The sequence below is a fragment of the Crocuta crocuta genome, unplaced genomic scaffold (assembly GCF_008692635.1).
Source record: "Crocuta crocuta isolate KB4526 unplaced genomic scaffold, BGI_CrCroc_1.0 scaffold130, whole genome shotgun sequence".
Lineage (NCBI taxonomy): Eukaryota > Metazoa > Chordata > Mammalia > Carnivora > Hyaenidae > Crocuta > Crocuta crocuta.
In genome coordinates, this window is record NW_027527920.1 from 8,562,084 (window position 1) to 8,578,081 (window position 15,998).

Sequence of the window (15,998 nt, forward strand, 5' to 3'; positions counted from 1 at the left end):
CTAAAAATGTTTTTTTTTTTTCTAGCAACAACCCTTACGGCCAAATTTAGTAGAGACTAGTTGTCCCAATATTCGTATGGATCCTAAATTATGCCCTGCTGATCCAGACTGGATTGCTTTTATACATAGCAATGATATTTGGATATCCAACATCGTAACCAGAGAAGAAAGACGGCTCACCTATGTGCACAATGGTAACATATAGTTCTGCAAATCTACTTTTCTGAAAAGTATTTTTAAAATTTTGCTTTTGCTTACTTTTTGAAATTGAGGCAAGCTGGGTGGCCTTTATATTTTAAATTCAACTCTTTAAAATTAATTAAAAAGTACAGGGGATAACTAGTATGTACCACATGCATAATGGTACCTTGTTTAAATGTTCATTTTCAGATAGCACAACAGTAATGCCTCTGACTTTAGCTTTAATAAGACTTTAACTTAATAAGACTGCCATAATTACCCCAAAACTGTTTTCATTAAAATCAGATTTCAGTTTAAAAAATTAATCTATTTTTTGGGAAACAAACAAAGACCTAATATGCACCAAAAACTTATCTCCCCATTTTGGAAAGGCTACTTAGTTATTCTGTCATAATAGGAAAAACAAAACTTTGTAGAACTGTGTGTTTTATGGAAATATTTAATTTTCATTGAAGTGGTCAAAGCAATACTAAGCTCTACTCAAAGCACAGAAAAGCTGTGAATGTTTTCCTCTAAAACTTTCATACAAATGAAAGATAGGAAATAGTGTATTGCTTTTTCTTTGAACATGTGAAACAACTTAAGATTAATAAGTTCCATAATGAAGCATTTTTTCAGGGGCACCTGGGTGGCTCAGTGGGTTGAGTGTCCGACTTCAGCTCAGGCCATGATCTCATGGTTCTTGAGTTCAAGTCCCACGTCAGGCTAGCTACTGTCAGCCTGTCAGCACAGAGCCCACTTCAGATTCCCTGTCCCCCTCTCTCTTTGCCCCTCTCCCCGCCAAATAAATAAAACATTTTTAAAATAATAAATAAAATTTTAAAAATTCATTTGTTCGACTCTTGCTTAATCGAATGTTCGCAAATCTGATTTATTTGGCATTTTTTTTTTTAATGTTTATTTATTTATTTGAGAGTAAGCAGAGGAGGGGCAGAGAGAAAGGGAGACACAGAATCCCAAGCAGGCTCCGCACTGTCAGCATGGAGCCTGACACGGGGCTCAAACTCACGAACCATGAGATCATGACCTGAGCCGAAATCGAGTTGGATGCTTAACTGACTGAACCACCCAGGTGCCTCTGGGCATCTTTCTTAATAAATTATTTTAGGGGCACCTGGGTGGCTCAGTCGGTTAAGCGTCTGACTTTGGCTCAGGTCATGATCTCACGGTTCGTGGGTTCAAGCCCCGCGTCGGGCTCTGTGCTAACAGCCACCTCAGAGCCTGGAGCCTGTTTCAGATTCTGTATCTCCCTCTCTCTCTGACCCTCCCCTGCTCATGCTGTCTATCTGTCTGTCTGTCTCTCTCTCTCTCAGAAATAAATGAAACATTAAAAAAAAATAAAATAAATTATTTTAGAATACAACAAATATTTTTTTCATTATTAGGATAATGAATGTTATAGAAGAAGCCTTTTCTTGAACAGTTTACATTGGTAGAAAGAATACTGAATTAGGAGTCAAGAAATCTGTTCTAACTATTCAGTCAAGAAAAATACATTAAGTTCCTGTGTGCCAGGTAATGTGGCAGGAACTAAGAATACAGAATTGAGTAAGGCGTAACCCAGGCCCTCAAGGAAACTACACAAATAATAAAACAGAGTGATAAGCAAACATAGGGTGTTACGAGAGCATCAGTGAGGGGTAGTGTTCAGAAGAAATTNTGACTTTGGCTCAGGTCATGATCTCACGGTTCGTGGGTTCAAGCCCCGCGTCGGGCTCTGTGCTAACAGCCACCTCAGAGCCTGGAGCCTGTTTCAGATTCTGTATCTCCCTCTCTCTCTGACCCTCCCCTGCTCATGCTGTCTATCTGTCTGTCTGTCTCTCTCTCTCTCAGAAATAAATGAAACATTAAAAAAAAATAAAATAAATTATTTTAGAATACAACAAATATTTTTTTCATTATTAGGATAATGAATGTTATAGAAGAAGCCTTTTCTTGAACAGTTTACATTGGTAGAAAGAATACTGAATTAGGAGTCAAGAAATCTGTTCTAACTATTCAGTCAAGAAAAATACATTAAGTTCCTGTGTGCCAGGTAATGTGGCAGGAACTAAGAATACAGAATTGAGTAAGGCGTAACCCAGGCCCTCAAGGAAACTACACAAATAATAAAACAGAGTGATAAGCAAACATAGGGTGTTACGAGAGCATCAGTGAGGGGTAGTGTTCAGAAGAAATTACACCTAGCTGGCATCTAAAGTGATCTTATTTAGGAGTACACATTAGCCTGTACACTCCAGGTCAGGGGACCACATGAGAAAGGTCTTGATGCAGAAAGTGATGTTTGTGAAGAGTTAAAAGCAATCTGATGGTTCCTAAAGTGTAAGGTATGAGTCAAGAAGAAGGGAAAAGTAAGGCTGCCAGATAAAAAGAGCCAAGACAGGGGTATACTGTATCTCTTGTAAATCAACAGGGTCCACTGAAAAGCTTTTAGCAGTTGGGTGGTATGGGCAGAGTCATATTATAGATAAATTGTTCTGGAGGCTTCATGAAAGTTATATTTGAATAGCTCAGGACTAGAGACAGGGACACCAAAAGTTGACTGTTGAAATTATCTAAGTTTAATGATCTAAAATTAGAGCATCAGATAGAAGGGGATGGAGTAGGGAAGTTTTTAAGTGAAAAGTACATGTTTCGGTGTTTCATGGGTCTCCATTTGGAGTCAAGGAATCAGAACAGCTACTAGCGGCAATAGGAGGATTAGGCCGGTGGTTAGTAAATCTGGGTTGGAAATTTGTTTATGCTTTCAACAGACATTGGACACTCACTACACACTAGTTATTGTACTTCAGTCTGGGATTGCAAAGCTCTGACAGTAACTGATAGAATTAAGGCATTTTTTAAGTCTATTTTTTCTTCTGTAGAATTGTTTTTCACATAGGATTATTATGACGATTGACAGAATTTAAAGTAGAAAGTACCAGGGGCGCCTGGGTGGCTTAGTCGGTTAGACGTCCGACTTTCGCTTAGGTCATGATCTTGCGGTTCGTGGGTTCGGGCGCCGCGTCGGGCTCTGTGCTGACTGCCAGCTCAGAGCCTGGAGCCTGTTTCAGTCTGTGTCTCCCTCTCTTTCTGACCCTCCCCTGTTCACGCTGTCTCTCTCTCTCCTAGAAATTAAATAAATAAATAAATAAATAAATAATAATAAAGTAGAAAGTACCAGAGCCCTGTGTGATGCTATAGTATTGTTTTTATTATTTTTCCTTTCTGTGCATGTAGGTATGTGATATGTTTATCATTTTCAAGATTAGTGTACTAGTTAAAGATATAATCTAGAGTCAGAGAGTTGAGTCTGAGTTCCAGATCTACAGTTTTTAGTTCTGTGACCTTGAGTAAGTTATTTAACCTCTCAGTTTCCATATCTACAAAGGCATGTCATTACAGTGCTGTTATGAAGTTTTAATGAATTAATATTTGTGCAGTGTTTGGGATAGTGTCTGAAACATGGTAAGTGCAGTGTGTTCATTTAAATAGAAGGGTAGATACAAAGTAAGCATCTTCACTCTTACTCCTCTTATTCACAATAAGTTTCCAAGTGAAAGTCTGCTTTCAGATGAGTTTAGGCAATGAGCATGTGCATGTGTTTATTTTCTGCCTAGTACTATTAAGGAATGTAAAAGTAATACAGTACCAACCTCTACTCTCAAATGATGATATAAAACAATAGCATGGATATAACTTTGGGGTAGTTTAAAGATCCAGGAAAACTGAACACTGGTTTTGGCTGTATCATTCATTACAAAATTCAAAAAACTCTTAAAAACTGAGCTTACTTTTCACTAGCTTGGTGCTAAAACTCTTTTGGTGACAAAATCTGACCTGGACTGACCTGAGGATATTTATAATCTTAATCCTACTTAGTGTATCTATTCATAAGTTTGCTGTAGGAATATTGGTGTATCTAGTTACAGGGCATTTGATTCCCCTGATGGAGATGTTACATAATTTTATGGTAGATATATATAATATATACGTATATGAAAAATCACCCAAATTCTGAGTTCCAAACACTTCTGAACTAAAAATTTTTGGATAGGGTATTATTGGTTCATTCTGCATATTTGTTTTAAACAATATAAAAAAAATACAAATAAGCAAAAATAATACATTGAAACTGGTTTCTAATCCTGAAATCACTATGAAGTATTACCATACACCCATTAGACTGACTAAAGTTGAAAAGATTAATTCTGAACACAAATATTAGAAAGAAAATTTCATACATTGCTAGTAAGGATACAAAATAAAACATACTTTGGAAAACTGTGGCAGTTTCTTATGAACACTTACCATACTACCTAGGCATTCCACTTCTGGGTCCTGATTGAAGAAAAATGAAAGCGTACACCCACCAAGATCCCTATACAAGAAAGATTAGCATCTTTATTCATAGTTGCCGATAACTATGAGCCCAAATGCCGATAACTACTAGAAGTAGCCCAAATATCCATTAACAGGTGAATGGATAAAAGAATCGTGATATACTATGGAATACCATCCAGCAATAAACAAGTGAATTAATAATATGTGTAACAACATTGGTGAATCTCAAAAAGCAAACAGAATACGAATTCACTTATGTGCTATTCTAGAATATGCAAAACTAACCTATGATAGAAATCAGATCAGTGGTTGCTTCTGGGATGAGAATGGGCATTGACTGAGAAGAGGTATGAAAAACCATTCTAGGTGTTGGAAATATTCTGTGTCTTGATGAGGTGTGGTTATACAAGTATATGTATACATTGTTCACAAATAGTATACCTAAGGGGCGCCTAGGTGGCTCAGTTGGTTAAGCGTCCGACTTCAGCTCAGGTCATGATCTCACGGTTTGTGGGTTCCAGCCCCGCGCTGGGCTCTGTGCTGACAGCTAGCTCAGAGCCTGGAGCCTGCTTCAGATTCTGTGTCTCCCTCTCTCTCTGACCCTCCCCTGGTCACGCTGCTTCTCTCTTTCTCTCCGAAATAAATAAAACATTTTTTAAAAATTTAGTAAAAAACAAATAGTATACCTAAGATTTTGTAAATTATAAAGCAGTTAAAACAAATGCTTGTCCATAGTCTGTCTCATTACTTGGAGAAAACCACATTTTGATTTATATATGTCCAACACTTTTTTCTTTTTTTTAGAGAGAGAGCGCGCTGGCTGGGGAGAGGGGCAGATGGTGGTGGGGGTGGAGTGGAGGGGAGAGAGAATGTGAATGAATCTCAAGCAGGTGCCATGCCCAGTACAGAGACTGACATGAGGCCCACTGAGGTCAGGATCTGAACCGAAATCAAGAGTTGAATATTCAACTGACTGAGCCACCCAGATGCCTGGAAACAAGCATTTTAATGTGTTGGGGAGTGCCTGGGTGGATGTCCGTTGAGCGTCTGACTCTTGATTTCAGCTTAGGTCATGGGATCGAGCCCTGTGTCGAGCTCCACACTGAGCGTGGAGTCTGCTTGAGATTCTCTGTCTCTCAAAGAGATAAAATAAAAATAAAATATATGTTTAAAATATTTTAAATGAAATTATAATGTATTAGCCATTTAATAATATGGCTTTTTTATTTGAAATATTTGTAATGTTTATTTCTGAGAGAGAGAGAGAAAGAGCATGAGTGGGGGAGGGGCAGAGAGACAGGGAGACACAGAATCCAAAGCAGGCTTCAGGCTCTGAACTGTCAGCACAGAGCCCAGCTTGGAGCACAAACCCACAAACTATGAGATCATGACCTGAGCCGAAGTCAGACACTCAACTGACTTAGCCATCCAGTCATCTCTAATGTGGCTTTTTAAAATTCCAAGTATATTGGAATCTCCATGTCATGAAATCTTACAAAATTATGGCTTTGTGGTTTTGGGGGGTTTTGTTTATTTGTTTTGAGAGAGAGAGAGAGTACACCAGTGGAGGAGGGGTAGAGAGAGAGGGAGACAGAGGATCCAGAGCAGTCTCTGTGCTGATAGCAGAGGGCCCAATGTGGGGCTTGAAATCACAGACCACAAGATCATGACCTGAGCCAGAGTTGGATGCTTAACCACCTGAGCCACCTAGGCACCCCACTGGGAGGTTATTCTTAAAGCAAGAGCTCCTTCAAACTATATGCTGGAACTATTTGCTCAAAAGTGTGAAACAGATGAAAGCTGAGATGTTCTGGTTGAATGGAAGAAGGGGAGGAGGAATAATGAAATTACATGATCTGTAAGAGTCATTCTAGGTCTAAAGTTGGACTTTTCTGTGTAGAAGGTACAGGTCACTGTGACCCTTTACATGTATTCTTGTATTCCCCAGCTAAATGGGGAAATAACTAACATTTATGGAGCACACGTTCTGGCTCAGGCTTTGTTCTAAGTGCTTTATGTGATTTAACTCATTTAATTCTAAAAGCCTTAGGAAGTATGTTCTCATTCCCATTTACAAATGGGACACTGTAGTGAAATGAGGTTCGGTGATTTATCCAAGGTCAGTGAGTTAGTAATGATGGAGCTCAGATTTAAATCCAGTCCATTTATTTCCAGAATTCACCACTGTACTATGGCTGCATTTCAAAATAAACTAAATCATTGTGCTTAGTATCTATGAAAAGATAGAGAACTTCCTGTGATGATTTTGCCTTTTATGTTTGTCTAGAGCTAGCCAACATGGAAGAAGATCCCAGATCAGCTGGAGTTGCTACCTTTGTTCTTCAAGAAGAATTTGATAGATACTCTGGCTACTGGTGGTGTCCAGAAGCTGAAACAAGTAAGGGAGTTCAAAATATTATAAATTCAATTATTATGAGATTTAATTGCCAGTTAGTTAAGTGCACAAATTCTAGGTCCTGAATAGTAGCTTATGAAGTCATGAAGATTGGATCTTACCAGTAGTTATTTAGAATATACAAGCTATATCCTACCATAATGAACTCTAATAAAAATAATTGCATTGCAGTTCAGCACCTCAGGTCCTTCAACTCTTTACTACTTTTTCTTCTAGAAGCTGATCTTGCTGGCAACATTGGTGGCAAAATAAAAAATACTACACCTTAATGCATTGTTATAAAAACGTGGGATTGACTAGAGAGTCTACATGAGCATATGGCCAAATTAGTGTATGAATAGATCAGAATAAAGGACGCAAATTCCTCCTTTTTCTGGGTGAAGTCACAAGTGTTTTACTGCCCGAGAAACAGCTCTCTGTGAAGCAGTGGCTTTCAGATTTTTTGTCCATGATCCAGTTAGAAGTTTGCTTAACGTTCTTGCCTAATAATTCGGACGTATATTGTATACAAAAACTGAAAACAAATTTCAGGAAGCAATACTTATCCTCATGTGAAAGGCACTTTGATAATTGTAACTTTTTGTTCATTATATATTTTAAATACTGGTTATTACCCATTAATAGATTTCATGACCCAGTAATTGTTTGCAGCTAGCTTTTGTGGGTTTGTTTGTTTGTTTGTTTGTTTGTTTAAGTAAGCTTTACACCCAATGTGGGGCTTAAACTCACAACCCGAAGGTCAAAAGAGTCACATGCTTCACTGAAGTAACATCCTAGCAGCTAGTATTTTGAGCACACACTCTAAGGAAGTATGAAAAATACTTATTTTTAAACCATGTCTTCGATTTGGACCTTTAAGATACAAAATGTTTTGGCAGTGAAAAAGAATGAAATCTGGCCATGTGTAGCAACATGGATGGACCTTGAAGGTGTTAATGCTGAGCAAAATAAGTCAGGCAGAGAAGGACAGATACCATATGTTTGCACGTATAGGAGGAACTTAACTGAGGACCATGGGGGAGAAAAAGGCGGGGAAATAGTGGGGGAGAGGGAGGGAGGCAAATCATGAGAGACTCTTGAATGCTGAGAACAAACTGAGGACTGATGGATGTGGCGGGGAGGGGGGGATGGGTATGGAGGAGGGCACTTGTGGGGATGAGCACTGGGTGTTATATAGAAACCAACTTGACAATAAACTATTTGTAAAAAAAAAAAATTAAAAAAAAGATATAAAATGTTTGCTATATTGTGTTCGTTAGAACAAGATTTTACATGAATTAGAGAAACCGTTAAGAGAAAAAACCATTTTTAAAATAGCATTTATTTTGTCATAGGAAATATTATAAATATAATTAATTCATTTTTCAAAAAGGAATGCATTTTCAGGTATACAGGAATTGAACACCTTCACAAATGTGTTTCTGCTGGGTTTTTTGTTTGTTTTGTTTTTTTATTTTTTTAAGTAGGCTCTACCCCCAGCATGGATCCCAGCATGGAGCCTGATTTGGGATTTGAACTCACGACCCTGAGATCAAGACCTGAGCAGAGATCAAGAGTAGGGTGCTTAACCAAGCCACCCAGGCATCCCTCTGCTGTTTTAAATATGTATATGTACCCGGCTGCCTGGCTGGCTCAATCTATAGAGCATGTGACTCTTTTTTTTTTTTTTTTTTTTTTTTACAAATAGTTTATTGTCAAATTAGTTTCCAAATAACACTCAGTTATGGAGCATGTGACTCTTGATCTCAGGGTCATGAGTTCAAGCCCCATGTTGGTCATGAAGCCTACTTAAAATTTTAAAAATATATATATGTATATAAGTATTTTCAAGTTTTGCCTTCTAAAAGGAGTAACCTTTAACCAGCAAAACTGGTTTACCAAAAATTCACCCTCTTAGCACAAAGACTAGTGATAGTTCCATACACAAAAGGCAGCATATTTTATACATAAATTATTTTTCACTATGGGAAACCTACTACTAGAGGAAATGGTCAGTTATGATTACTCTATAGGATAATTCTTCTAAATTTTCAATATTTAAATTCCTTTTAAGCTCCCAGTGGCAGCAAAATTCTTAGAATTCTGTATGAAGAAAATGATGAATCTGAGGTGGAAATTATTCATGTTACATCCCCTATGTTGGAAACAAGGAGGGCAGATTCATTCCGTTATCCTAAAACAGGTACTATATTCCATTGACATTTATATTCACTCATTTCTACTTTCCAAACAAGATTCTCTCTGCAGTCATCCAAAGGTATGGTCAATATTGATCATTTACAGCCTTGGTAAAATTGGGTTGTTCATTAAGTGCCACAGAAGAAAATAAAAAAAAAAAAAATTTTTTTTTTTTTTTTTTTTTTAGTTTATTTTGAGAGAGAGAGAGAGAGTGCACAGGAAGAGCAGAGAGATTGGGGGAGAGAGACAGAAACCCAACCAGGCTCCACACCATCATAGTCTGGAGCCCAGTACTGCACTTGAACTCACGAAACACAAGATCATGACCTGAGCCAAAATCAAGAGTCAGCCGCCTAACCAACTGAGCCACCCAAGTGCCCCTGAAGTAGATTTTAAGATTACAGGCTGATCTATTAAAATTTTTTTCAAAGGCTGGGAAGTGCACAAAGCTGGTTGGTAACTTCAAGGAATGAATAAAAAGGTGTCTTTTCTAGAAAATAAAGACTTTTAAGGGATTATGTTCTTAGTAGTTTTTTCCATTTTACTGTTTATAGCATTTTTTAAAAGTTTATTTATTTTGAGAGAGAGAGGGAACAGGGAAGGGGCAGAGAAGGAGGGAGAAAGAATCCCAAGCAGGCTCTGTGCTGTCAGCACAGAGCCCAGCACGGCACTCTATCCCACCATCCATGAGATCATGACCTGAGCCAAAACCAAGAGTGGACACTCACCGACTGAGCCACCCAGGCAACCCCTTTTATAGCATTTAATTACAAAATGATAGAGAGTTTCCCTTTTTTATTTCATACTGACTCGTGATGTTTTTCAGCCTCTGTGTTTTTTTTTTTTTTTGATACCTCTGCTGAGAATTATGGATTTGAGATGGAGTTCTGAGATTCTTATACAGTTAAGCCCTAACACTGCCATGTTCCTAACTTAACTAAAGTGTAAAGGGAATTGATCTGGCAGAATTTGTTTGAATAATTTTGGATCTGCATTACTATTCATTTCTATCTTTCTAAAGGCACAGCAAATCCAAAAGTCACCTTTAAGATGTCAGAAATAATGATTGATGCTGAAGGAAGGGTAAGTATAAAATGTCGAGTTGAATTTTTTTGACTAGTCAGTCTAGTAGATACCTTAGATTCACTCTTTAATTTTTTGGATTTGTTTAACTTGTTGAGATGTTTGTGGACCATCAATTTCAGGTTGACCTAATTNCCGACACAGGGCTCGAACCCACAAACCGCGAGATCATGACCTGAGCCGAAGTCGGACGCTTAACCGACTGAGCCACCCAGGCACCCCCTAATTTTCTGCTTTGAAAACTTTTTGCTGGTTCTCAAGAGAGGAAGGAATATGGGCATATGCATATTTGCCACTCTTTTCCAAGTTTTCCCTCTTTGCCATTGTTAATTCACCAGATCAATATTTTTTAAATAGCAGTATTGACTAGTGATTTACCTTTTGTGTTGGATAGATGTCCCACATTTCTCTTGTACTGCTGCTTTCCATTTGGATAGTCAAATTCTTATAAGCTGAATATACACAGGATTAATTAATAAACAGTCTACTCTTCTAGACTTTTTAAAAAATGGCTTTATTGAGATATAATTCAAGTATAATTCAGTTCACTCATTTAAAGTTTAAAATGGCTTTTAATGTATTCACAGAGTTGTGCGACATTTCCGTAACCCCAAAAAGAAACTCCACATCTGTTAATCATCACCCTCCAACCTTCCCATGCCTCCTAGCGCTGGGCAACCACTAGTACATCTCCTTTCTGTCTATAGATTTGCCTGTTCTGGGCACTTCATATAGATGGAATCATACAGTATCTAGTCTGGTTTCTTTTACTTAGTGTTATGTATTCAAGTTCCATCTGTATTGCACCATGTATCAGCACTTTCTTGCTTTTTTTTCCTTAAGTTTTTATGTATATATGTATGCATGTAATCTCTACACTCAACATGGAGCTCAAACTCAAAATCCTGACATCAAGAATTGCACAGTCTTCTAACTGAGCCAGCCATGTACCCCAACACTTTATCTACTCCTCAGTTAGGGACATTTAGGTTGTTTCCACCTTTTGACCGTTACGAATAATGCTACCATGCATGTGTGTGTGTGTTTTTCACTTCTCTTGGTTGAATACCTAGAAGTGGGATTGTTCAGTATGTTTAACCTTTGAGGAACTGCAAGACCGTTTGCCCCAAGTGGTTGCACTATTTTACATTCCTATTGTATGAGGTTTCCGATCTCTCCGCATCCTCACCAACACTTTTATTGTTCGTCTTACTTATTATAGCCATCCTAGTAAGTTTGAAATTGTATCTCACTGTTATTTTGATTTAAATTTTCCTGATGGCTAATGATGTTGAGCATCTTTTGATGTGTTTATTGGCCATTTGTGTATCTTCATTGGAGAACTATCTATTCAGATCCTTTGTCCTTTAAAAAAAAAAAAAAGAATTTTTTGTGTGTGTGTGTTGGCTAGATTTTTAAAGAAAAAAGTTTGCTTACTAAGGGCCATTTCACTAATACATTACACAAATCATATTTTAGGCTCAAATATAGGAAACTTCAATACTAGACTCTAAAGTGATTAAAACTTGTTTTTACCACTTATTAGCAAGGCCTCTATTAGTGTAAACTCATGGGAAAAGACTTTTTAGACTGCTAATTCTTGTGCTTAGAACTTTTTTAGGCATTAAGAGTACACTAGTAAAAGTAACCCGCAGCTTAGCGCTGGTTTTGCTGTATCCCTTGTGCCTATTTAAATACCTAAGTCTGAAAAAGTGTCATGCTGTTAAAGATAATGATTTACTGGCCATGTGTAGCAACATGGATGGACCTTGAGGGTGTTATGCTGAGCGAAATAAGTCAGGCAGAGAAGGACAAATATCATATGTTTGCACGTATAGGAGGATTAGGAGGAACTTGACAGAGGAACAAGGGGGAGAAGAAGGGCAGAAATGGTGGGGGAAAGGGAGAGAGGCAAACCATGAGAGACTCTTGAATGCTGACAAAAACTGAGGACTGATGGATGTGGGGGGAGGGGGGGATGGGCATGGAGGAGGACACTTGTGGGGATGAGCACTGAGTGTTATGTGGAAACTAATTTGACAATAAACTATTTGTAAAAAAAAAAAGATAATAATTTAAGTAGACTAGTAAACTAGTTATTCATATATTTCTTCTGTAACTAGAATCCTTTTTTTTTTCTTTTTTAAAAGATTATCGATGTTGTAGATAAGGAACTGATTCAACCTTTTGAGATTCTCTTTGAAGGAGTTGAATACATTGCCAGAGCTGGATGGACTCCAGAGGGAAAATAGTGCGTATGTTAAATTGTCACTTCTTTACAAATAATTTAGAATCCAGAACTTTAGAAATGTTTATGGTATTAGATTGCCCCTCGGTTGGAGATGGCTTCACATGTAAATTTGCAGATTAGTTTTTTCTGCACAGAGAATTTTCTGAGTTAAGTGGCCTTGTGGATTTGTATTCCTATAAGCATGGGGCAGTGCATTTTAATTCTGTCTCTTATATAGCCACTCATGGTTTCAGTTTTTTTTTTGTGGTTAAATTGTATGACTTTAGGGTTCACATGTAAGAGTGTATTTTTTTAAATATAATTTAAGCAACAATTTTGTAGAGTTTCATGTGAAGATCGTTACATATAGTACCTAATGTAGACAACAGGAGTATCACAAGGCTGGCAGTTGGTGACACTAAAGGGAGAAAACAGTTTCACAGGCTATTTGTGGTTTTAGGAGTTTAAAGAAAACCAGTTTAAAAAAAAAAACTCTATTCAAGCTTAACTTTAAAAAATAAATATAGAATAAGCTAATAATAAGCCACTTGTAGGTGATAATTTAATTTCTCTTAAAGCAATTCTTTAATGTGATGACAGAAATAACTGTTGGGTACTAGGGGAGAGAGTAAGGGAATATTCATTTTCTGAGAGCCTGCTTTATTTTTGGTGCTTTTTTGTTTTGTTTGTTTAAATAGTGCTTGGTCCATTCTACTAGATCGCTCCCAAACTCGCCTACAGATAGTGTTGATCTCACCTGAATTATTTATCCCAGTAGAAGATGATGCCATGGAAAGACAGAGACTCATCGAGTCGGTGCCTGACTCTGTGACGCCACTGATTATCTATGAGGAAACAACAGACATCTGGATAAATGTATGTATGTTTTCCTATAATTGGTTAAATATTTTTTCAGAATGCTAAAGCAAGTGAAGTTTTATAGCAAACTATCAAAATGAATTTTTTAGATTCGAAGTAACCATGAATGTTAATTGCTAAGTTTGAACATTTCAGATTGGAATGATGGTTCTAGAATGGAATGGCTTGTAGATAATCTCCTTGGCTACAGATTTGCCCTTTTCCTGGACACATGAGGTTTTGAAAACAGCCTCATGAGTTCATGCTTCTCAGGAGGACCTCAATAGAGGTCTGGGAAAGACTTTAAGTTGGCAAACTATACCAAAATTTACGAATTTTCCAATTTAGTGGAAAAATTTTAAACAAGATACAAAATAGGTAAAGCCAGATCACTCCCTAGCTGAATACAGGCTTCATATGATTCACCCTTCAACTGTTAAAATATTTCTCATTGGAAAAAAAAGTAGTAAGATTTTGGATTAGAGTAAGTAATAAAGGGCACCTGTCTGGCTCACTTGGTAGAGCATGTGACTCTTGATCTCCTGGTTGTGAGTTCAAGCCCCATTTTGGGTATAGAGATTACATAAACAAATAAAATCTTTAAAAGAAAGAATAAGTAATACGATTCTATAATAAGATTTATATAATTAAATCTCATGCCATGTTTCAAAGGATTACAGAGATGGTGAGTAAGAACAACCTTTTGGTCGTATTTTTCTTTTTTTACCTTTTGGAAACATTTATTTCTCAATGGAGGAAGTCTATGCCTAAAGTGAGATAAATCTGAAGGGCCCAGGCAAAATCTATATCATAAATACACATTACACCCTAGCACTGACAGTTGTTTATATTTCGAAATGTATTTATCAATTCTTCTTTCTCTAACTTAATTGAATTGTTTGTGTAGTCTTTTCATTAATGTGTGTAGTAAATTAAGCTATTCATTTTACAGATCCATGACATCTTTCATGTTTTTCCCCAAAGTCATGAAGATGAAATTGAATTTATTTTTGCCTCTGAATGCAAAACAGGTTTCCGTCATTTATACAAAATTACATCCATTTTAAAGGAGAGCAAATATAAACGATCCAGTGGTGGGCTGCCTGCCCCAAGTAAGAAATCCTTTTTTATTTAAAAGTGTATATATATATATATATATGTATATATATATGTTGGGGGGCTAAAGGTGGGAGGGGCAAGATAATATAATGTCTCTTTTGTATAGTTTATAAGCATCAGTACTGGCTTCATCAAACTTAATACATAAGTGGGGCACCTGAATGGCTGAGTCACTTGAGGGACCGACTTCAGCTCAGGTCATGATCTCATGGTTCATGGGTTCAAGCCCTACGTTGAGCTTTGTACTGACAGCACAGAGCCGGCTCCAGATTTTCTGTCTGTCTTTCTCTCTCCCTGCCTCTCCCCTGCTCACATGCTCTCTCTCTCAAAAATAAATAAATATTAAAAATAACTTAATACATAAGTTACACTAAAATATAAATACATGCATATGTGAAAACACAGAACAAAGTTCTTGATGGATACTTATTAGAAGTGGGTAATCTCTGGGAATGGAATTACTTAATTTTGGTTTTTACTTTTGCCTTGACTAATTTTTTTGTTTAAAGTGAGCCCATGTCATATTTAGATTTTTAAAAAATTTTGTTAAATGTTTTATCTATTTCTGAGAGAGAGAGACAGCATGAACAGGGGAGGGTCAGAGAGAGAGGGAGACACAGAATCCGAAACAGGCTTCAGGCTCTGAGCTAGCTGTCAGCACAGAGCCCAACACGGGGCTAGACCCCATGAACCGTAAGATGACCTGAGCCGAAGTCGGACGCCCAAACGACTGACCACCCAGAGCCCCATATTTAGATTTTAAAAGCTACTTTTAAAATGTTATTTGGTTATTAGATTTTTTTAATACTAATTTGTTTTTGCTTTTTACATACTAGTTTTTTTACTTTTTTTGTTGTTTTTTTACTTTTTATTCTTGAAAGAGAGTGTATAAGTGGGGAAGGAACAGAAAGATGGAGACAGAGAATCCAAAGCAGGCTCTGCGCCTATGCAGAGCTTGAACTCAAGAACTCAAAAACTATGAGATCATGACCTGAGCCAAAGTTGGATGCTTAACCAACTAAGCCACCCAGGGGCCCCCACCTCCATACTTGGTTTTTTTTTTAAATACTGTCTGTATCTACGCTGAAGTTAATATAATTGTAGCTTTTCACATTGATACAATTATATTGCCCAAAGTGAAACTAAACATTGTGTCAGCTGAAGTAATTTCTCTTTAAAAAGTGATGATTTGGGGTGTTGAAGTCCAACTTTGACTCAGGTGATGATCTCATTGTCTGTGGGTTGACAGTTCGTGTCTGTGCTCACAGCTCAGAGCCTGGAACCAACTTCGGATTCTGTGTCTCTCTGTCTCTCTGCCCCTCCCCTGCTCGTGCTATGTGTCTCTCTCAAAAATAAATAAACATTAAAAAAATTTTGAAGGCTGAATAAATTCAATTGTATGGATAGACACATTGTGTTTTCCATTTACTTGGCTACAGACACTTGGGTTCCTTCCTCATTTTGGCTATTGTGAATAGTGCTGCTATGAAGATGGGTGTACAGGTATCTGTTTGAGACCGTGCTTTCAGTTCTTTTCCAGAAGTGAAATTACTGGATCATATGGCAATTCTATTTTTAATTTTTTGAGGA

The 15,998-nt window shown here is 37.3% G+C and overlaps 1 protein-coding gene across 4 annotated transcripts in view; it reads left to right on the top strand.

Moving 5' to 3' along the window:
* Positions 1 to 15,998, top strand: part of DPP8 (dipeptidyl peptidase 8) — a 63,557-nt gene that overhangs the window by 24,262 nt on the left and 23,297 nt on the right. For all 4 annotated transcript variants that reach the window (XM_077747003.1, XM_077747020.1, XM_077747030.1 and 1 more), the window contains 7 exons: positions 26 to 194; positions 6,812 to 6,922; positions 8,994 to 9,122; positions 10,140 to 10,201; positions 12,352 to 12,452; positions 13,130 to 13,307; positions 14,242 to 14,401. In XM_077747003.1, coding sequence (XP_077603129.1) covers positions 26 to 194; positions 6,812 to 6,922; positions 8,994 to 9,122; positions 10,140 to 10,201; positions 12,352 to 12,452; positions 13,130 to 13,307; positions 14,242 to 14,401 — 910 coding nt within the window. The remainder of the gene's footprint in view (positions 1 to 25; positions 195 to 6,811; positions 6,923 to 8,993; positions 9,123 to 10,139; positions 10,202 to 12,351; positions 12,453 to 13,129; positions 13,308 to 14,241; positions 14,402 to 15,998) is intronic.